The 22,983-nt window shown below is 34.7% G+C and overlaps 1 protein-coding gene across 1 annotated transcript in view; it reads left to right on the top strand.

The window, feature by feature from the left end:
- The first annotated feature begins 270 nt into the window (after positions 1-270).
- The window catches only part of LOC135087027 (coiled-coil domain-containing protein AGAP005037), a 195,184-nt gene continuing 172,471 nt past the window's right edge, over positions 271-22,983 (top strand). The window contains exons 1-2 of the mRNA XM_063981878.1: positions 271-521; positions 7,729-9,609. Coding sequence (XP_063837948.1) covers positions 497-521; positions 7,729-9,609 — 1,906 coding nt within the window. The 5' untranslated portion in view covers positions 271-496. The remainder of the gene's footprint in view (positions 522-7,728; positions 9,610-22,983) is intronic.

The raw sequence follows: 22,983 nt of genomic DNA on the forward strand, positions 1-22,983 counted from the left end.
AGTGTGATTAATAAGTCAACTTATATTACGAGGTTGCATGGCCTTCAACTAAACTTTTGTAAAATGTTTGTTAGCCTTCTTTGCATCAAAGTATTAACATTCCTCGCAAGTTAAGCTAAACATTTTAGTTTGACATGATCAGTTCAAAGAAATTTTAAGACTAGCTCACTGTCAGTAATTAACGCGAAATATTTCATGAAAACCCAACCCTGCTGGAGAACAACAAACTTTTTAGATGTTTGCGTGCGTGTGAGTAATAACTTGTGAAGTGGTCCACTCTGAACCGTATTGTACATATTTGTTGATAATTATGATACCTAATGTCATCTAAATTTGTTGTAAATAGTGATAAAGCGAATCCCAGGTTGTTACCCGGTTAAGAGAAGATAAGTTACATAGTGAAACTGTCAAACTTATCGAGGTTAAGTTTTGAACAGATGACATAATATTACTCGTAAATGCAGCAAATTCGAGTGGTGTTGGTTTATTTTCTGCCATGACTCATACCTACTCAGTTGATGGTGAGTCTTAATTATTATAACAACGAACGCTGTTTTACATTAATTAGATAAAATTAATAGTAATTATGTTTAGTACTTAGGTACCTAGGTATATCGGTAGTGTTTGTGGATACGATCTGGTAGGTAGGTAGGTACTATCTTAGATTTACCAACTAAGTAGGTAGGCAGGTATATAATGTACGTACCTACCTAATGTATTACGAAAATACCCAAGAATCTAGTGAAAACGTATTCTGCATAACTTTTATCTAATGAAGTAGGTACATTTTTGTCTGGTTTACTGTCGTAATTACTGATGTCCCTATGTATTGGAACGCGCGAAAATTGCGAATCGTAAGTAAATAATAATAATACCTACCTACAATACAAACAAAGCGCTTTTTAATACGCTTCATCATTCCCTTTTTAGGGTTCCGTAGCCAAATGGTAAAAAACGGAAGCCTATAGGCTAAAAACTCACGGCGCGATTTTCACCCGCGCCCACGGCGGTTGTGGAATTGCGGGTTTATTTCAAAATTCACGGGACCACCGGTTATTTCAGTCAGCGGTTACGCAGCCGTCGATCATCGTCCGCAAAGGTGGCGGGCAAGACGGGCAGTTAAGTCACTGGTACAAAATGGTCGCTCACCAATCGAAAACCGCAGAGGCTGCTGTTCGCGGCCCGCGCGATTCCAATACATAGTTGCCTGCCGATGCAGCGGGACCCGCATACAACCGCGCACACTGCGGGCGCAGCAAACCGCGCCTTGAGTTTTGCATTAGTTTTTAAATTACATAAGTATCTGCATTCTACAGAAGCAGCGGGCCGGCAACCGCTGAGGTCGCGGGTGAAAATCGCGCCGTGAGTTCTTAGCCTTAGATTCGTCATGTCTGTCTGTGCGTCCGTATGTCACAGCCACTTTTTTCCGAAACTTTAAGAGCTATTACTGTTGAAACTTGGTATGTAGATGTATTCTGTGAACCGCATTACGATTTTCACTCAAAAATAGAAAAAAAGTCTTCAAAAATGATATTGAGGTTTCTAATATAATTTTTTCTAAACTTAATAGTTTGCGCGAGAAACGCTTCCAAAGTGGTAAAATGTGTCGTCGTCGTCGTCGCCCCCCCCCCCCGTAACTTTTAAGTTAAGAGATTGATAAAACTAAAAAAATATATGATGTACATTACCAATTTACCATGCAAACTTCCAACGAAAATTGATATGAATGAGATCTAGTAAGTAATTAAAAAAAATAAGTTACCACTCCTCACAATTTTAGCTGCATTCAATATTTCACTGACATTTTATGGCTTACCAGACCTTCATACCGACAGGTCGATATTCGATTTCAACCAATTCCTCGTAAACTCCTGTATGTAGGTAATATTTATTATTTACCTACCTCTCCATGAACGTTTTTCAATTTGAACCACATTCAGGTCGTACAAAATGAAAAATTCCGTGTCAGAATTTTTCGTAAAGAATAACAAATTGATATTCCGAAGAACCGTTATTCTTCAAACCACAATCGCTTCACGCGCTTACGTATTCTCCTACTTACTCGACTAATCCCAAATGAATTTAGCAAGCACTATTGCGTTGTCCTCTCAAATGACTTAAGTAGTCAGGATTTATGATTTCACCGTATACCATAGCCCCGCTGATTGCCACGTCTGTGAATGTGCACGTTGTACATTGATCAGCCGTATCTACGATCAGAATGTCCGCATCACTTTCATCTTGAAGGGTTCTGATCCCATTGTCCTTCTCACCTGCAGGACTTATTCGACAGAATCTTCTTATTTGACGTTCATCTCTGTGTCTTCGATGATATGGATATCAACAGACTTGCTGAGTCGATAGCGCCTTTGATGCTCTGTTACTTTCGTACAGTTAGAGGTTGATAAGAAATAGCCGTCAAAGACTAACGTAAATACATTTCCTTCCGTGGTAGGTAGTTCTTTGTGACAAAGTGGTTATCTTGGCACCTCTTTGCCAAATCACTTTATGGAGAGGAGCCTTTTGTCAAATACGATATCTAACTGTTCGACCGACATATACACCCTTGGTCGAAGTGTTGAATTGTTTAAAAAGCGTTGATATAATCGATTTCCTCATGATTTGAAAATATCAAACCCCCTCTCCCGCGGCTCAAGCGCTACGAGAGAAAACAAACTTACGAAGTTACAAATTGTGTTCCAAGCATTATTTTTTGATTAAGGCCGGGTAGCAGAGAAAATGGCGAAAATGAGGTTTTCATTTTTCATTTTTGAGGTACTAAACAGTAAAATTAAAGGCTAAGATTTTTATTGGGCATAGTTGAGGATATTTTCTAGGGCTATTAACGGATGGAAACACGATTTGATGAAGTTGACTCGATAGAATAAATTCCCAAAGTTACCTCTATTCGTTTTCTATTTATGGTTTTATTTTTAAAATAAGCGATTTGAGATTCTAAATCTTTTACTAAATTAAAGTTCAGAAATAACTTGAGGGCTTTTAACGGATGAAATTTTTATATTGCGTCTTATTTAGTTACTATGTTAAAAAATGTGGAAAAAATCGTCCATGACGGCTTAGACAATCTCAATCAGTCGCGCGGTGGCGCTTACGGAGGTCGGACGCGTGTCAGTTTTTTGGCCGTGACAGTTCGCGATTTGTCAATATTTTTGACAATGATGACTTTGATGAGTCACAGTATAATAATATCAGTGTTACTATAGAAAGCTAAATTTTTTGATAAATAAGAATTATCAATTTTGTCTACCTATTGAAATTTAAATCGTTCGCATCCTTTTAAACGAAGACTCTACTCATGATACATAGTACATTCCTCAAATATGAGACAAAACCAATGAGTTAAAATTACATTTTAATAGCACCTACATACAATCGTCTTACACTCTTTAGAAGAGCACACTGACACAAATAAATAATAAAAAATACTGTCTAAGGTCTGTAGCTAAAGGTCTAAGCTGCAAGATAGAAGAATCTTCTAGCCAAAAAGATGGCAGATGCAGCAGATGTCAACGGATTTAAAACTGGAGTTCATGTGACTCCTTGTAGACTTGAGTGTCTAGAGCGTCCCTTCCTCCACCATGCGTAAGAATTTTCACAAAATACTGTCTAAGGTCTGTAGCTAAAGGACTAAGCTGCAAAACAGAAGAATCTTCTAGCCAAAAAGATGGCAGATGCAGCAGATGTCAACGGATTTAAAACTTGGAGTTCATATGACTCCTTCTAGACTTGAGTCTCTAGAGCGTCCCTTCCTCCACCATGCGTAAAAGTTTTCCAAAAATACTGTCTGAGGTCTGTAATAAAAGTCTAAACTGCAAGATAGAAGAATCTTTTAGCCAAAAACATGGCAGATGCAGCATATATCAACGGATTTAAGACTGGACTGGCACCACCTTGCAATGTCATCCTCTCATTGTTATCTGTAATGTAAATTATTTTTAAAATGTATTTAAAAAATAAAATGTTCGTTTTATTATTTCAATAATCTGACCTCTCAACTCAACTACACTACACAAACACCTTTGTTAGCAACTGTACTGACGAAACCTCGATATTATACCAGACCTGGCTCACTCCGCGCGGTACATCCGATAATTACCTACAGCGAAGCGCCCCGCCGGCGGGTATTATATCAGTCGAGTGTCACGCGCGCGCCCGTCGGGACTTGATGTTTTGCCTTTAATAAATAATTTCTTTTGAATACAATTTATGATGTTTTAAGAATTTTATCGTTAAAATATTAACTATTACCTTTCCGTGTAGGTAAATGAAACGGAAGAGTAACATCGATACACCAAATTACGACAAGCTAGTTCTTTTACTATAATGCGTAGGTACCCAACAATATTCAGTAAAAAATAAATTGTTGCCAAAGTACAGCGAGTAACATTAGATTAAGTTTGTGCAAAGCCAAATACAAATATGATTTTCGGGTGATGCCTCTCGTTCTAAGATGTAGCCGTTTCGTGTTTGCGTAGTAAGTTGGTAGGTATGATGTCATTCTTTCTTCTGTGATAGTAGGTATGTTTAATTTATTTGTCTTATGTTAAAATAGGTATGAATGAAGACATTGTATTAAAATAAGTACTTTTTTATCCTAAGTAGGTATATTTAAAATGTTATTTTTACAAAGGTAAAATAACACTAATACTTACCTACATACGTACCTCATTACAAATACCTGAGTAGATTAATTCTATTTTTTCACTAGACAGCATAGCAACCCTAGCAGCGTAAGAAGAGTTCAGAGGCACGCGATAGAAAGAGACAAAACTTGTAGGTGAATAAAATTGTAGGTACGTAGTGCTGTGCGAGCTGAATTCCACTGTATCGCGTCGTAGCAAGACTCGCATTTATTTAAATCGTCTTGCGGAGTAATCCTTCTGTACCTACCTGTACTATTACTTATTCTGTGATTATACCGTTCATTTAAGATGGCAAGCTTTTTGCTGCGGTAATGCACTCCAGGTAACCGTGTGTGATGCTTATTGCTCATAGTGATTTTCGATACAGAGCCCCGTACATACGTTATACATAAATTATGGAAAGAAAACACCCAGACCAATACAAACAAATATGTATGCAATTTTAGTATGATATTTTTATTTATTAATAAACAAAAAGACTGAACAAAATTGATGCATGTACTGATTAATGTAATTAACCACATGCAAAGCTTTGTGAATTGCAACAACTATAATTTATTATCCAAGCTCTAAATAATCGCTACTACGAGTAACTGATCATAAAATGTTTTTCCAATCGCTCAAGCTCCCGAGGATCTACCGATAGGTCGGGTGACGTAATCTTGAAATTCTTTTAGCCCGCGCGGAACTTCCGGAAGGTCGGGTGACGCCACGCCTCTTTGAACCGTGCTTACTTTGGCAGTTATATTCCATATTTATTCGATTCTAAAATATATTCCTAAAAATTTTGGAAAGTTGTAATTGTTGTTTAATTTGTATCACTTGGATATGATTTGTATTAGAAAGTACTGTGAGTGTGACGCTTGAACGGAAGGAAGTCAACCTAACCTAACCAACTGCGTATTTCTAAGTGCGTATTTCTATACTGTATAGCCGCGAGAGCTCTTTGGCGCGCTGTCTTCGGCGAAGTATTGCGCGCGCAGATTTTGACAGCGCGAAATACCTACTTTAGCAGAAATACCAAGCCTTAATCGGACTAGGCATCCTTCGTTTTTAATTTCATCCGCGGTTTTAATTTCATTTATTCGGAGTCTTCAAAGACGAGCATCCCTGATAGAATCGTTCGTTACTATCAGAAAATCCCAGACAAAATATAGCGTAGCCGCTAAAAGCAATTACGTTGCGCCAGACAGGCTGCTGCACTGTATAAGTATTATTTCTGTACTAAATGGTTTTGGAAGGGCGCACGTGTTCGACTAAAAACTTCTTGCCAATGCACGAATTTTCCTTAAGCCATAATATTGGTCTCAACTCAACCACGTACGTATTCAGAATCTGCATAATTATTTAATTGTATTAACCGCTTGAGATCAAGAACCGTAATAAGTATCCAGTTTTTTACAAAGAAAATACAATGATAATGGTCCGATTTCCGAGTAAAGTGCCTCCACCACATCCTCCACTACCTAATAAAAATTGATTTATTTTTGGGTACCTAATCAAAGAGCTCTTGAATAATAAATTGACGTTTATTGTAATGATTTGGTGAAGTGTGACTAAATTACCAATCTTTATTATCGTACGAACGAAAGAGCTCGTTTTTATACATGGATCAGTAAGTTGCATCTTTTTTGACGTGACCTTCGTTTGTATGTTATTATTAAGCTGTTGTCATTGTTTTATCTACCACACCCAGAAGAAGATAAATTTTTACACTTTTATCGGTAACTATTATTATCAATGATAATAATATCGTATACAAAAAGAAATCTATACTTCTATACTAATATTTAAATGCGAAAGTAACTCTGTCTGTCTATCTTGCTTTCACACCTAAACTACTGAACCGATTTTGATGAAATTTGGAATATAGATAGTTTGAATCCCGAGAAAGGACATAGGATAGTTTTAATACCGCTTTTTGAAATAGGGACCCCGCGATAAAGTTTTTCTGTGACAGAAAAAAATCCACAAAGCTAGTACCTACCTATTAAATATTACTTTCAATTTATTCTTAATAATAAAATTAATAATCATTATACAGAATAATGAGTTTACATAGTCACTGGGAAGAATCTTTTCATTCATTTATGTGGTTATGGCGAAGCCAATATGGTGTGTAGTATTAAAGTAACTTTCATTTCATAATATGAACAGCTCTCGGAGATGTTGAGTAAATATTTAAGATGAATATCTTCAATATTCAACTGGTATCGATCGAAGCGGAGAAAACCCGACTCGCTGAATATTTATTACTTGACCTGACTAGTAAGGAATTCCAGGAAAATCACTTGCTTTTACGAATAAAATCTACAAAGTTTTTAAATGCAGAAATAAATTGCGCTATAATATTCTATCGCAGCGGGATCCCATGATTCCAATTTAACTTTAAATTGTTCTTATATTTCTTTGATACGCGCGCTCTACAGCCTTATCTATCCGTAGGCCTAAACGGATTGATCAATATCAGTGTGAGAAGTGTCGTTAGATTCGTCTCAACCGCGAGAATGGCACTGGGTAATTGGGTATATCAAATTTGAAAAATAAATAAAATGGCCGAGTTTAGGCGCCATAATGTCTTCAAAAACTTTTTTTGTCATAACCTATAGAGTGACATATCAAATTAAAAGATTTCATAAATAGCTTGCAATTTATGTTATTCAACTAAAAAAAAAAATATTGTAAAAAAAACCCGACTGCGTAAACATTATCAGAAAAGATAGAAACAAGACAACTTAGTGAGGCATCAAATACATATCACCAATAGAAGAAGTAGTCATTGATGCCTCCAACTGTATTTGAGAACACTTCGGCAGAGTTGTACAACTTTATTTTAACCGTAACAATAACAACGTGATAACAATAACCGGTGCTTTTTATATGGAGTTTGACAGATTTATGACCTTTGTCAAAGTGGAAGCCTACGTTGTCTTATTTCTATCTTTTCTGATCATTTTTACGCAGTTGGGTTTTTAGTTTTTACAATCATTATGAGAGTTTTTGCCTATCGTAAGCAAAATTATTTATTAATATAATTAGGTATTTAAAGTTGTTTTTGTTGCAGATGATACGTTGCTGATCGCACATAAAATGTCTGACACTAGCAAAAAGCGAACAAATAGCTTTCGAAAACTATTTCCACAATTATTTTTTTCCCAAAGAAGTAAAGAAAAGACTACAGTTGGTAAAGATCTCAAAAATCAGAAGAGTAATCCTGAGCATTCTCTGATAAGTAACCAATATCAAAACCCTCAAACGGTTACAGCAAAAGCAACTCAAGTAAATGAAACAAGTGATGAAAATATTTATGAAAACCTTACAGCATCGCATCGTATATTTAGTGAAAACGATAACTACAGCCAAGACATACCTAGTAATCATTCATCAAGCAGCACTCTGGTCTCAGAAAGTGTTAAAAATAAATTAATTGTTGAAAATGATGTAAATGAAATAGTTAACTACAGAGAGATTGATTGTAGAGATTATAATGCCAAGCCGCAAGTCCCCCGGAAACCTCAGAGTGAAATAATCCACAGTAAAATGAGCGATAACTCGATAGTAGATAGTTTCAAAACTCCACAATATCCAGATGTATATTATCATTCTCTAGAAAAATTGACAGGTAAAATAACACCTCTTGATGAAATTGATATTTATAGAGCTTCAAAAGTTCATGCCGATCCTGCTCCAGTAGGCGCAGAAATAAAAAAAGTCAGTACTAGATTTCTTATTTCACCCAAGAAAGAAGCGGAAGTACGCACTATTCAACCAAATAGGGCTCGCAGCTTATCACTGGATAAGAATAATGACAGATCGCGTAACAGAAATACTGATAAAGACATTTTTAACGAAATTATTATAAAGCCATACAATTATTCAGCACCCACTTCACCAATGCCAATTATTCATAAGATCCCAAATATGCCTAAGATGGTGTCACCTTATGAACATGTTAGAAAGACAATGATGGAAGCGGAAGAAAAGCGAAATTCACTTAGTCGATCTAGTCAACGAAATAAGTCTTCGCCTTCACCCAGACAACTAGATCAAAATGAAGTCAGATCTGTACAACCGCATAAAGATAATGTTAAAGTTGACAATGTTGCAGTGGAAAAGGAAAAAACTCGTCAGAAAGTAGAGGCATTTTATTGGCAAAAATTAAAAGAACAGAAGCTGAAGGAAGACGAGTTTTTATTAAGGCAGTCTATGAGATCTCCCATGCATGGTCATAATAATACTACATACAACATGACATATTCTAACTCTAGTTGCAGTTCTCCAAACTCTTTTATCATAGAGCCCAGAAGTTACAGTTTACCAAGAGGCAAAGAGTTAACGAATTATATAACAAATCAAACAATATATTCGAAATCTCCATTCGTAAGAAATGCTCCAGAAAGACGAACTGATTCATTTATAAAGGGCCGAAGTGAATTTTATGGAGAGCAAGATATAATTTATAGACATCCTGAAAAGTTATTTATAAAGGACAGCGTTTTATCAATAGTAGAAGATAAAAAGCCTGTGGTAATTTTAAATCGAGGTACCTTATCGCAAGAAACGAGAGATATTAATCAGCAAACCAAACGAGTCAGTTTTGAAGAACAGTACTTAAATAATGCTACTGTACAAGTGAACGATGCGATCAAAAAGCTCAGCACGGATTCTAAAGAGGCGAATGAGTGTGTGAAAACAATTAATTCTCAGGTCGAGTATTCGCCAAATGCTTTGAAAATCAGAAGCGGAAGCAGGGGATCTTCAAGTATTCCCCCAAAGCCGCCTGTTCGTACGACAAGTGTTAACAGTGTCGGAAAAAATAATAAAGTAATAAATAATAACAAGAAAAACAACTCTCAATTTGGTGGCCAAATTATTTATTCCGAATCAGAGAGCGGCTCCGAAGCTAGTGAAATTCAGAGGATTCTTCAAAACAACTCCCGTAAAGGTAAGTTTTTATTTACTCAAGTTTAAGCGATAAATGTCTTAAGTTCTGATCGAAAGTATGGTTATGATGTCGGCCGTTTGGTGTAGTGGTTCAGAACGGACTACTATGCCGAGAGGTCCCGGGTTCAATTCCCGGCTGGGTAGAAATTGATATGACGAATTTTAATTTCTGTGACGGGTCTGGGTGTTACTTACTATGTATGATATGTATGTAGGTATGTATTTTAAGCAAAGTATACAAGATGTTAGGTAAATGGGTATATGAGCCGACACTAGCCCATGTTAAAATGGTCATATAAATGGTATGGTGAAGTCAGAAATTTGATATCATCGTTTATTTTTTTTTAATTTTCATACAAAATTAATTTTATAAAATCCGATTTGTATGAAAAATAAAATAATTAAAATGAAGATATCAATTTTCTGACTTCACCATACCATTTATATGACCATGTTAACATGGGCTAGTGTCGGCTCATATACCCATTTACCTAACACCCTGTATAAGTAGTATATCCGTAAGCTAGCACCCATTACACAATCATATTAATTGCTTACTTTAGGGTGTGTGAAATTGTCCAAAGATATTTATTAATATATTAAAATATTAAATTCAGGGTTGTCATGGATATGAAGTTTCGGTTATGAGTAGGGTTACGAATATTTCAATAATATTATACCTGTTTCGGTTACGGTTACGGATATGAAATCATTTCGGATTATCCGAAAGTTTCGGATAATTTCGGTTACGGATACTAGAACTTTAAAAAGGTAAACTTCAAATAGCAAGATGCTGCGCGACTCACATAGCCACTTTATGTACTATGACGACACCTATGATAAAGGTACAGGCGGGGATATTAGATGGAGCCAGGGAATGCCAGACAAGTAACAAATATTAAGATTTAGAAGCCTTTATCCGAAACTATCCGAAACTTTTGAATCGGTTTCTGGTACGGTTACGGATGTTTTTTTTTCGGATATTCAATAGTTTCGGTTAGTTACGGTAACGGATATCCATAACATCCCTGATTAAAATATGGTATATTTTCTGATAGACATGGGACAGGATAACAAAAAAAAAACAGTCCTATGCTAATATTCAGAGAATTAGCATGAGGCTGAATGTACGCAATGTAACACATCTGCCAGTGAATGCATAATATATGTAGACACGCGGCAGCGTGTCAAGCCAAGTTCAAGCAAAGGAACTGGCTAGCCAACGCCAAGTGTAATATTACACGAACCATTTGGTGCCACTCTTGACCCTTCTCTAACTCAAAACTTCTTTAACGTAAACACATGAAATTACGTGTATTTAATTATATCCATAAGGACACCTAGAAGCCCAAATTTCATGAAGCTCAAAAGGTAATAAAGATATGAAGGTCAAATAGTGAATTTTGGTATTGTTGACTGATTTATAGTACCTAATTCAGCTCGGTAATTGTGTGTAAGAATAAGAAAAAATCTAAAAATAAAAAAGTAACTAACCTCCAATAAACTTGGCAATCATTTAGATCTCCATTCTTTTTGCGGGGAAGCCCACTGCCATCCATAATTTTAGTATTGAACTTGGCTTTCCTTTTTTAAATTTATGTTTTTGGTAGGATTATATTCAATTCAGAAACACTTGTTACAGTCCTTGGTATACAATAGATATGGATGTTTGCATTTTTTGTTTGATTTTAATAATGAAAATATGACATTAAATACACGTGATTATTGGACGATTTCCTTTGGGAAAGCACGATAAATCACACTATAGGTACGTTTGTGCACATCTAATATTTGTTGTTGCTTTTGTTACTTAACAGAATGTTGATATTACTCGCATAGTTGCATCGTCTTCCTTCCTTCTTCCTTTTTGTAAGGTAGGTTTCTTTACATTTGTTCTAGTTCTTTTACTATCAACATTGTATTGTCACTTGTGGGTTAACATATTTTTTATATGTATATGAAGTCTACAGTCATAGTTTTTAAATGTAGGTTATATTAGGTACTTTGTCTTTTGTTTAGCAATTTTATTGTTTTCGTTTCTTATTTCATTATTGCATCGTCTGCTTTTATTGCTTGATGGGCTATTTATATTTTGTTCTTCCAAAATGATTTATTTCTTTTTTAAGTTAAACTATTCATTAACCGACTACAAAAAAGGAAGAGGTTATATAACTAGTCATTTGTCGTAAACAAAGTACATATTATCCACTCTAATATACTCGTAGTTAAAGTTCTAACAGTGCGTTAGTTAAAAAGTCAACATTCATTCAGTCTGAGAGTAAATAAAACTCTGTCTTCAGTAAATAAAGTACTCCTCCAAGTAAGTTAAATATAAGCTAAATATCTGCTTACTTTATTTGAACTGTAGTGTTATTATAGAGAAAAAATGTTTGGTTTTATTTATGTTTCTTAAAAATATCTCGTTGTCGTTGTTTATGAGGGGATTATTAGCATCGTCACATCGTCTGCCTTTTTTTGATAAGCTAGGTTATTGGAAAAAAAAATAGTTGAGCATAAACGTACCTACGCAAAATTGTAAGATTTCATTGATCTATCGCGTTTCTGTTTTCGCCCAAAGGTGTCGCACAATAGTCTTTTGTTCGTTTGAGCCGAATGACGTCTACTGCTGGACAAAGGATTCCACAAAGACCGGTCCTGCGCCGCCCGCAGCCAGGCACCTCTCGCGACCTTCGCCAGATCGTCGGTCCACGAGTAGTATTTCGACCAGTCGATATAGTCCGTAGTTCGTCTTCATTGTTTTAGTTCCAGTCAAACATACAAAAAAGTTTTCAATGTTTTAAAAATGAAATGCACAGGAAGAGCCGAAAAAATTTAGTATCTATTGAATTTATCTCATTAGAGAGAAATTCAATATAAATATAATCTCGGATTTTAACTTGGTTAGTAAATTATTTAATAAAAATTGACAGCGTAAAAGAGTACCTACTGCTATGTATTTTTTTATTTGTTCATTTATACCATGGTCAGTTGTTTCGTTAATTATATCGGGATGAATGTTTTTGTAATTGAGTATTGTATTGGCAGAGATTTCTTAGAAGTAATATCAGGCCTGTTCATCTCCGCGAGTTTACATCGAAAACAAAACACGTACGATGGCCCACCTACAGGATACTATTCGACAAGGCCTCACATACGAGCGAACATTGACTCACGCACGCGTATTCTTGTGTATGATGGAAGAAAATAAAGAAAACGGTGTACTAAATACTGTGCAGTATTTAACTGCCTAAATCCCAACTAATATTATAAATGCGAAAGTAACTCTGTCTGTCTGTCTGTCTGTCTGTTACGCTTTCCCGCTTAAACCTCGCAACCGATTTTGATGAAATTTGGCATAGAGATAGTTTGAGTCCCGGGAAAGAACATAGGATAGTTTTTATCCCGGTTTTTGAAACAGGGACGCGCGCGATAAAGTTTTTCTGTGACAGACAAAATTCCACGCGGGCGAAGCCGCGGGCGGAAAGCTAGTTATAATATAAACACAGAATGTACTTTTTTAAGTTGCCTCAATACACTGAGAGGTAAATAAGTAGTTAATATTATTAATGATAATTCATGCTAAATCATGTATTTCCTCCGCCATTTTCCGCAGTTTGGCACCTCACGTCACATCATTTTACCGAAGTCAGCCCTATAGCTTCGGCGCAGTGCCGATCACTGACGTTTGTCAACAAAATGGTGCTTGACTCTTGAGACAGGCTAAATTACACCATATTGTTAATGACATTGAGCATACATTTTTTTTAATACCTTCGCGAAGTAAAACTTCTGTACGTAGTACTTATTATTATTCTGTGGTAATATTGTCGATTGACACTGTTAAAACCATTTGCAAACACATTTCTCAATTTGAGTTTGTATCTATGCAATTTGTGTATTTGTAAACCGTTTGTTATCTGAATACATTAAAATATATAAAATCATATCACTCACTGTGTTCTTCCTTATTGGTACAACGCTAACTTTTTTCTGTTTCATATAATTTGAAACTGCTTACTAGAAACTAGACAATGTCTTTACTTCTTTGGTCGTAATAGTCAGAGTATTCATGCAATAACAATAACTAATAAGAATAACATTGGAATATTCAGTTTTGCTTCGTCTTTTTGCACGAATAAATCAATTAAAGGTATGAATAATTCATCCATATTTGTATGTCTGAATGGACTATAATTGTGAGATCTCATTGTTTAGGGGACAAGAATCAAACAAGCATGTTAGCTGTGTCCATCTTTTGTTCCATATTTATTAAAGCAAATGATTCTGATTCTGTCACAAATATTATAAAATCAAAATAATCTGATGGGCAAAAAACTAATACACTTAGCTAGACTTGGACGTGGTTCAATCAAATCAATAATGTTTAGCAAAAGAAGGTTATTATTTGTCTTGTTCTCGTTACCTCTCGTTGTTGTTCGTTACATGGTGGAAATCCCGATATAATTAACCATTCCGCTAACTAAAACAGTAAAAAAAAAGTGGAGTGGAGTGTTGAGAGTGTACTTATTCAGATTTTATTGTTTTTTTTTCAATACTTACTTGTTGTTTAGGTGTTTCATGTCAACCTACTACAAAATTACGACTTCCCAATAGATATTCAACTTTGTCTTAAGTATAAAGTTTAAAATCAATTGAGAACTTTGACATATCTGATAATGTGTAAATTAAATGATTTACAGATCAGTTATTGATCTGATTTAATTAGCAAAACGAAATTGGCTCTATCATAGGTGAAGTAAAATTCGATGTTTTGAGCTGTGTTGTTTTCGTTAGCAAAGGACATGGTGTCATTTTACGCTTCGATGTTTTATTTAACACTTGGTAGGTATGAATTTTGACTGATTGGTAAAATTTTATATCAAGCGAAACCACTTTTGACTGATTTAATGCAGTCAAAAGTGGTTTTCACTAACGCTCATGATCAGAACCACTTTTGACTGGTTAAATCAGTCAAAAGTGATATTGACCAAGTGCATTAGTGAAAACCCCTTTTTACTGATTATGAGTTTTCGCCCAAAGGTGTCGCACAGTAGTCTTTCGTCTGTTTCAGCCGAATGACGTACACTGTCGGACAAAGGATTTCCACAAAGACCGGTCCTGCGCTGCCCGCATCCAGGCACCTCCCGCGACCTTCACCAGATCGTCGGTCCACCAGTCGTCTTTCGACCAGTCGATATCAATTCCTATATTCAACTTTACTCTCAATAGAGAGAAATTCAATATAAATATTATATCGGATTGTAACTTGGTTTGTGATTTATTTCGAAAAAAATCGACAGCGTAAAAAGAGTACCTACTGCTATGTATTTTTTTATTTGTTCATTTAAACCACTATTGTCAGTTGTTTCGTTAATTATATCGGCATGAACGTTTTTGTAATTGAGTAAAGTATTGGCAGAGAAATTGGTGTATATTTCTTCTAATTATTCTCTTCGAGTTCATGGACTTTCGCTGCTGACTGTACAACCATTTACAAACACGTTTCTCAATTGGAGTTTGTATCTATGCCATCTGTGTATTTATATACTGTTTGTTTTCGAAATACAATGAAATGAATAAATCTTGCTCTTGTTGTTTAACACTCACTGTGTTCTTTTTCATTGGTACAACGGTAACTTTTTTCTGTTTCATATAAATTGAAACTGCTCCAGACAATGTCTACTTCTTTGGTCGTAATAGTCAGAGTATTTACGCAAGTGGTAACTCTGGAATATTCAGTTTTGCTTCGTCTTTTTGTACGAATGAATCAATTAAATGTATAAATAATTCATCCATTTTTGTAGGTCTGAAAAGACTAATTGTGGGATCTCATTTTTAGGGGACAGGAGGCAAATGAGCATGTAAGCTGTATCCATCTTTTGTCCCATATTTAATAAAGCAAATGATTCTGATTCACATAGTCACAAATGGTATAAAATCGAAATAATCTGATGGGTAAAAAACTTAATACACTTAGCTAGACTTTTAAAGTGGTTCGATCAAATCAATAATGTTCAGCAATACTTAGTAGGTTTTTGTTTGTCTTGTTTACGTTGTGTCTCGTTGTTGTTCGTTACGTGGTGGAAATCCCGATATAATTAACCATTCCGCTAACCAAAAATGTTTAAAAAAAGTAGAGCAGTTGGTATTCCGATTTAAATTATTTTTTTCGGTACTTACTTGTTGTTTAGGTGTTTCAGTTCAACATGCTACAAAATTACGACTTGTCAGTGGATATTCAACTTTGTATTAAGTATAAAGTTTAAAATCAATTGAGAACTTGACATTTTGTAGTAAGTTTTGTAATCTTCTGACTCGAATATTTGTGATAATGTGTAACTTAAATAATTTCAATTATTGATCTGTTTTAATTAGCAAAACAAAATAGGCTCTGTCATAGGTGAATTAAAATTCGTTGTTTTGAGTTGTGTTGATTTCGTTAGCAAAGGACAATGACAGGGTTTCATTTTTCGCTTCGATGTTTTATTTAACACTTTGTATGAATTTTGACTGATTGGTAAAATTTAAAATCAGACGAAACCACTTTTGGCTGATTTTTTGCAGTCAAAAGTGGTTTTGACTAACGCTCTTAATCAAAACCATTTTTGACTGGATAAATCATTCAAAAGTGATATTGACCAAGGGTAGTATAACCAAAAAAGTAAAAAAAAAACAGTAGTGCAGTTGGTATTCCGATTTTAATTCTTTTTTCAGTACTCATCTGTTGTTTAGGTGTTTCAGTTCAACTTACTACAAAGTTAAGACTCAAAAATGGATATTCAACTTTGTATATCAAGTATAAAGTTTAAAATCAATTGGGAACTTGACATTTTGTAGTAAGTTTTATAATAATAATATGACTATCGAATATCTGATATTGTGTAACTTAAATAATTTTAATTAGCAAAACGAAATTGGCTCTATCTTAGGTGAAGTAAAATTCGTTGTTTTGAGCCGTGTTGTTTTCGTTACCAAAGGACATGGTGTCATTTTTCGCTTCGATGCTTTATTTAACACTTGGTAGGTATGAATTTTGACTGATTGGTAAAATTTGATATCAAGCGAAACCACTTTTGACTGATTTAATGCAGTCAAAAGTGGTTTTCACTAACGCTCATGATCAGAACCACTTTTGACTGGTTAAATCAGTCAAAAGTGATATTGACCAAGGGCATTAGTGAAAACCCCTTTTTACTGATTATGAGTTTTGTCTGTAACATAAGTTGAGCACAAACGTACCTATACAAAATATTGATCAATTGCCTTTTCGCCCAAAGGTGGACAGAAATTCACTATAAATATTATATCGTATTGTAACTTGGTTTGTGATTTATTTTGAAAAAAATCGACAGCGTAAAAAGAGTACCTACTGCTATGTATTTTTTTATTTGTTCATTTAAACCAACATTGTCAGTTGTTACGTTAATTATATCGGGATGAACTTTTTTGTAATTGAGTAAAGTATTGGCAGAGAAATTGGTGTATATTTCTTCGAATTAATGTGTTCATGGACTTTCGTTGCTGACTGTACAACCATTTACAAACATATTTCTCAATTGGAGTTTGTATCTATGCCATCTGTGTATTTATATATGTACTGTTTGTTTTCTAAATACAATGAAATAAATAAATCTTGCTCTCGTTGTTTAACACTCACTGTGTTCTTTCTCATTGGTACAACGCTAACTTTTTTCTGTTTCATATAATTTGAAACTGCTTACTAGATTCCAGACAATGTCTTTACTTCTTTGGTCGTAATAGTCAGAGTATTAATGCAAGTGGTAACTCTGGAATATCCAGGTTTGCTTCGTCTTTTTGCACGAATGACTCAATTAAATGTATGAATAATTCATCCATATTTAATTTTGTATGTCTGAAAGGACTAATTGTGAGATCTCATTGTTTAGAGGACAAGAATCAAACAAGCATGTTAGCTGTATCCATCTTTTGTTCCATATTTACTAAAGCAAATGATTCTGATTCTGTCACAATAGTCACAAATGTTATAAAATCGAAATAAGCTGATGGGTAAAAAACTTAATACACTTAGCTAGACTTTGGACGTGGTTCAATCAAATCAATAATGTTCAGCAATAGTAGGTTATTATTTGTCTTGTTCTCGTTGCGTCTCGTTATTGTTTGTTACGTCGTCGAAATCCCGATATAATTAACCATTGCGCTAACCAAAAACGTTAAAAAAAAGTGGAGCAGTTGGTATTCCGATTTTATTTCATTTTTCCAGTACTCACTTGTTGTTTAGGTTTCAGTTCAACTTACTACAAAGTTACGACTCAACAATGGATATTCAACTTTGTAAATCAAGTATAAAGTTGAAAATCAATTGAGAACTTTGACATTTTGAAGTAAGTTTTGTAATAAAATATGACTATCGAATATCTAATATTATGTAACTTAAATAATTTTAATAAGCCAAACGAAATTGGCTCTATCATAGGTGAAAATTCGTTGTTTTGAGCTGTGTTGATTTCGTTAGCAAAGGACATGTTGTCATTTTTCGCTTCGATGTTTTATTTAACACTTTGTATGAATTTTGACTGATTGCTAAAATTTTAAATCAGGCGAAACCACTTTTGACTGCATAAAATCAGTCAAATGTGGTTTCGCCTGATTTAAAATTTTACCAATCAGTCAAAATTGGTGATTGTGGTGACTGATTTTATGCAGTCAAAAGTGGTTTTAACTGATTATGAGTTTTGTCTGTAACGTAAGTTGAGTACAAACGTACCTACACAAAATTTTATTAATCTTTCGCCTTTTCGCCCAAAGGTGTCGCGTCGCACAGTAGTATTTAATTCGTTTCAGCCAATGACGTCCACTACTGGACAAAGGATTCCACAAAGACTGGTCCTGCGCTGCCCGCATCCAGGCACCTTCCGCGACCTTCACCAGATCGTCGGTCCACCAGTCGTTTTCGACCAGTCGATATTTATTTTAGTTGACAATTCCTATATTATTCCACTTTACTCTCAATAGAGAAAAATTCAATATTAATATTATATCGGATTGTAACTTGGTTAGTGCTTTATTTTGCAAAATCGGCAGCGTAAAAGAGTACCTACCGCTATGTATTTTTTATTTGTTCATTTATACCATGGTCAGTTGTTTTGTTAATTGTATCGGGATGAATGTTTTTGTAATTGAGTATTGGCAGAGAAATTTCTTAGAAGTAATATTGGCCATTGACACTGGTAAAACCATTTGCAAACACATTTCTCAATTTAAGTTTGTATCTATGCAATTTGTGTATTTGTAAACTGTTTGTTATCTGAATACATTAAAATAAATAAATAGAACTTGTGTTCTCGTTGTTTAACACTCACTGTGTTCTTTCTCATTGGTACAACGCTAACTTTTTTCTGTTTCATATAATTCAAAACTGCTTACTAGATTGCAGACAAAGTCTTTATTAGGTCGTAATAGTCAGAGTATTAATGGAAGTGGTAACTCTGGAATATCCAGCTTAGCTTTTTTTTTTGCCCGAATGACTCAATTAAATGCATGAATAATTCATCCATATTTGTATGTCTGTAAGGACTAATTGAGGAGGTTAGGAACAGAAAGTGACATTTACACTTTTTAATTATATGAATAAATTAAGAAAATAAATATTTTTGTTGAACTTTATGTGTTTTGTTTTTTTTTTGTTTTTAATATTATGGGTTAATAAGACATAGATTACAAGGTATTAAAAGTTTTCATGTATGTTTTAAAATTTACACAAAATTAAATAAAGAACAAATCAGATGTCACCTTTTGATCAAGTCACAAGTAAATGTCACCATTTGATTCAATAGTTTTGTAAAATGTTACCTTTTGAAACTTACTGTCTGAAAAATGACACTATTATAAACAAAAACAAATCAATATCCATACAAAAAATGTGTTTATTATTATTTTAAATTCTTATACATGAAGTTCTCCACAATCAGGTTCTAAGCAGTCACATCCATTTTCATCATTTTCATTGTCATTTTCACTTATATTATTTTCATACAAGATATCACCATGGTTGATACTGGCCACGTCTACTGCTTCTTCCTCCATTTTGAGAAGCCGATTCACAAAATAATAAATATTTGATAAATAAATCCTGCTGCACAGAAAGAAAATCGAAAAGGCGCGCAACCAAATCGTCATGTCACCAGTCACTCTGTCTGTCAGTGTTTTGTTTGACAACTGACAGGACAGACAGCGCCATCAAGGAGCGCCGCACCACAAAAGTAAAAAAAAATGTTGCCACCATATAATAAGGTTATTCGATTAAACATATCGATTCGACCTGTCGTCATAATTTATTTTGGGCAAATCGTTATTTTTTAAGAAATAATGTACCCGTTTTGATCCGACCTTAAAAGCCTCAGAAATATTTACAAAGGAAATGACACTTTTTGATTATTATGTACAAATCACTATTGAGATTGAATTAAAATGTAACTTTTTGTTTCAAAAGCAGTAGTTCAAGTTGATTTTTCTATGAAATTAAGCACCTTCAGAACCAATGTCTTGCAGATAATGATAGAATTTTATCCTTCCAAGTAAGAAAAAAAACATTAAAAAAAATGAAGCTGATACGTAAATGTCACCTTTTGTTCCTAACCTCCTCAATTGTGAGATCTCATTGTTTAGGGGACAAGAATCAAACAAGCATGTTAGCTGTATCCATCTTTTGTTCCGTATTTACTAAAGCAAATGATTCTGATTCTGTCACAATAGTCACCAATGTTATAAAATCGAAATCATCTGATGGGTAAAAAACTTACACTTCTAGACTTTGAAAGTGGTTCGATCAAATCAATGATGTTCAGCAATAGTTGGTTTTTGTTTGTCTTGTTCTCGTTGCGTCTCGTTGTTTTTCGTTACGTGGTGGAAATCCCGATATAATTAACCATTCCGCTAACCAAAAACGTTTAAAAAAAGTAGAGCAGTTGGTATTCCGATTTTCACTAATTTTTTCGGTACTAACTTGTTGTTTAGGTGTTTCAGTTCAACATGCTACAAAATTACGACTTCCCAGTGGATAATCAACTTTGTATTAAGTATAATGTTTAAAATCAGTTGAGAACTTTGACATTTTGTAGTAAGTTTTGTAATCTGACTCGAATATTTGTGATAATGTGTAACTTAAATAATTTTCAAATCAATTATTGATCTGTTTTAGTTAGCATAACAAAATTAGCTCTGTCATAGGTGAAGTAACATTCGTTATTTTGAGCTGTGTTAATTTCGTTAGCAAAGGACATGGTGTCATTTGTCGCTTCGATGCTTTATTTAACACTTGGTACTATGAAATAATCCTAGCTTAGCATTGGGAGCTGGATGGGCTAGTATTGTAGAATGGCTAAGAGTTTCTTTACAGTTTTGGAATGCTAGTTCCAAACTTTCGTTCCAAGGGACAGGTTTTGATCGTTTCAGCAAGTTGTTGGCGGGGACGTTGATCAAAGGTGCTTGGTATTCTGCAGCTTTAGGTATGTATCGGCGGTACTAATTCTGCATACCCAAAAACCTACGAAGCCCCTGTGCCGTTTTAGGTAAGGGGAATTTTTGTTGCCAACCCATAGATTATAGAGCGCTTGTCTATGAATGTGCGTTCAGAAATCACATATTTCCGAACGCCACACCTGTGATGTTTGATTTGATTAGCATGAGTCCTTACAATTTTCTTTAGAAGTGAATGCTGTATCTAAAATTACGAGTAGGTATATTGGTTGCAGCCATTATGTTTAAATGTATTATTTAAAAAAAGGTGCCGCTTTCCAATGAATTCCTATACCTCGACGTTTGGCAAAATCCCTTATGATAATTTTACTTCACTGCAGAATATAGCTATTCAAGATAGCATGGCAAAAGAAATGATTTTAAGCATTCCTAAATAAAAACGAAATGTAATTAAGTTAATGAGTACGGAGTTGCAGACAATGAAAAACCGACGTATTCATCGTAGCATTCGTAGCGTTCGTAGCGTTTTAATTGAAACAACGCGCCCGCCCTCGTTCTAGCTTAGATTGTTGGCAAACACGGCTTTGGCCGGGTGGGCTGAGATAATATTAACTTTACGAACTTGTAGCGTTCCTAACTTGTGAACCAACTCTGGCCTTAATTATAATGCCTCTATCATAATCGTCTCGCGCGTCGCACCTTCATGTTGACGAAATGGTTAATTAAAACACATTACTCTTTTAAAACCGTTGCCAAAGGAAAAATTTAAGTTTTTCTTGTACACCGTAACAATGACACTGTTGAGTCAACAAGCTCATTTATATTTTGAACTAGCTGTAGGGAAGACCGAGGCTAAATATAAAATAAAAAGTGGTAGAGACAATTTTAATAGATTATTTTATGATCTTCTACTATTTCTTATCTATTCTAATGCTAAGTTTACTGTTTGGCGGAAAAATGCAAAAAACGTGGACTTCGTAATTTTTTCATTCATTTAGGATGGTGTTCTGAACATTCACACAAAATTTCAGCTCTATGCAAATTATTATAACCTGGATTGTCTGACTTGACCGGGCTAAAAGAGTGACCATAGAGTTTTCAGCTGTATGCGAATTATTGCAGGGTTGATGTCTAATTTGACTGGACTAAACTCTTCCAGATTAACTTCTCGTTTGGTCCCGAGATTGCAGTGGCGATGGACCTTATTCCTGTGTGCATGCTTCGTGGGTTTCTTCATGTACCCACGCTAAACAGTACTTGAGTCGACCAATATACCTACCTAACTTATTTATTTTAGGTGTAGTTAAAATGGGTTACGTATTTAACGTAACAAATTTTTTCATTTACTTAGTGTTTTATAAAAAATTAGTTTCAGTACTGAAACTGAACACCGAGAAAGCTACCCTCCGGCAAACAAATGGAAAATGTGCTGGTGCTTTGAATAGGGTCCTTGTTTTAGTTTAGTGTTTTCACACCTGGGTTTAGTATAGAGATGAAACGGATATCCGGTAACTATCCGGTAGGCCGGATATCCGGCCTAAATTTACTATCCGGCCGGATACCGGATAGTAACTCACTATCCGGCCGGATACCGGATATTAAAAAACTACGACAATTTCCTATTAATAAAATAAAATACATTAATCTTTAAGGTAAACGTCAATAAAATGGCTTATAATAATGACGGCTTTTAAGTCCAAAAAGTTACAAAAAGTCATATTAAGACCTTTAAAAAAACTAATTTCTTTTTCTGGGCAATTCACTCTAATGACGAATACATAAATAGTAAATATCTGTTATTAAGTCGAAATATTGCGAAATAAAATAGGCGATCTTTTTTTCACTGATGGTCTGATGGACATATTTAATTTTCGCTATTCAATCACACACTCACGATGGCAACCGAAATCGCCCGAAT

This window comes from Ostrinia nubilalis, chromosome Z (assembly GCF_963855985.1).
Source record: "Ostrinia nubilalis chromosome Z, ilOstNubi1.1, whole genome shotgun sequence".
Lineage (NCBI taxonomy): Eukaryota > Metazoa > Arthropoda > Insecta > Lepidoptera > Crambidae > Ostrinia > Ostrinia nubilalis.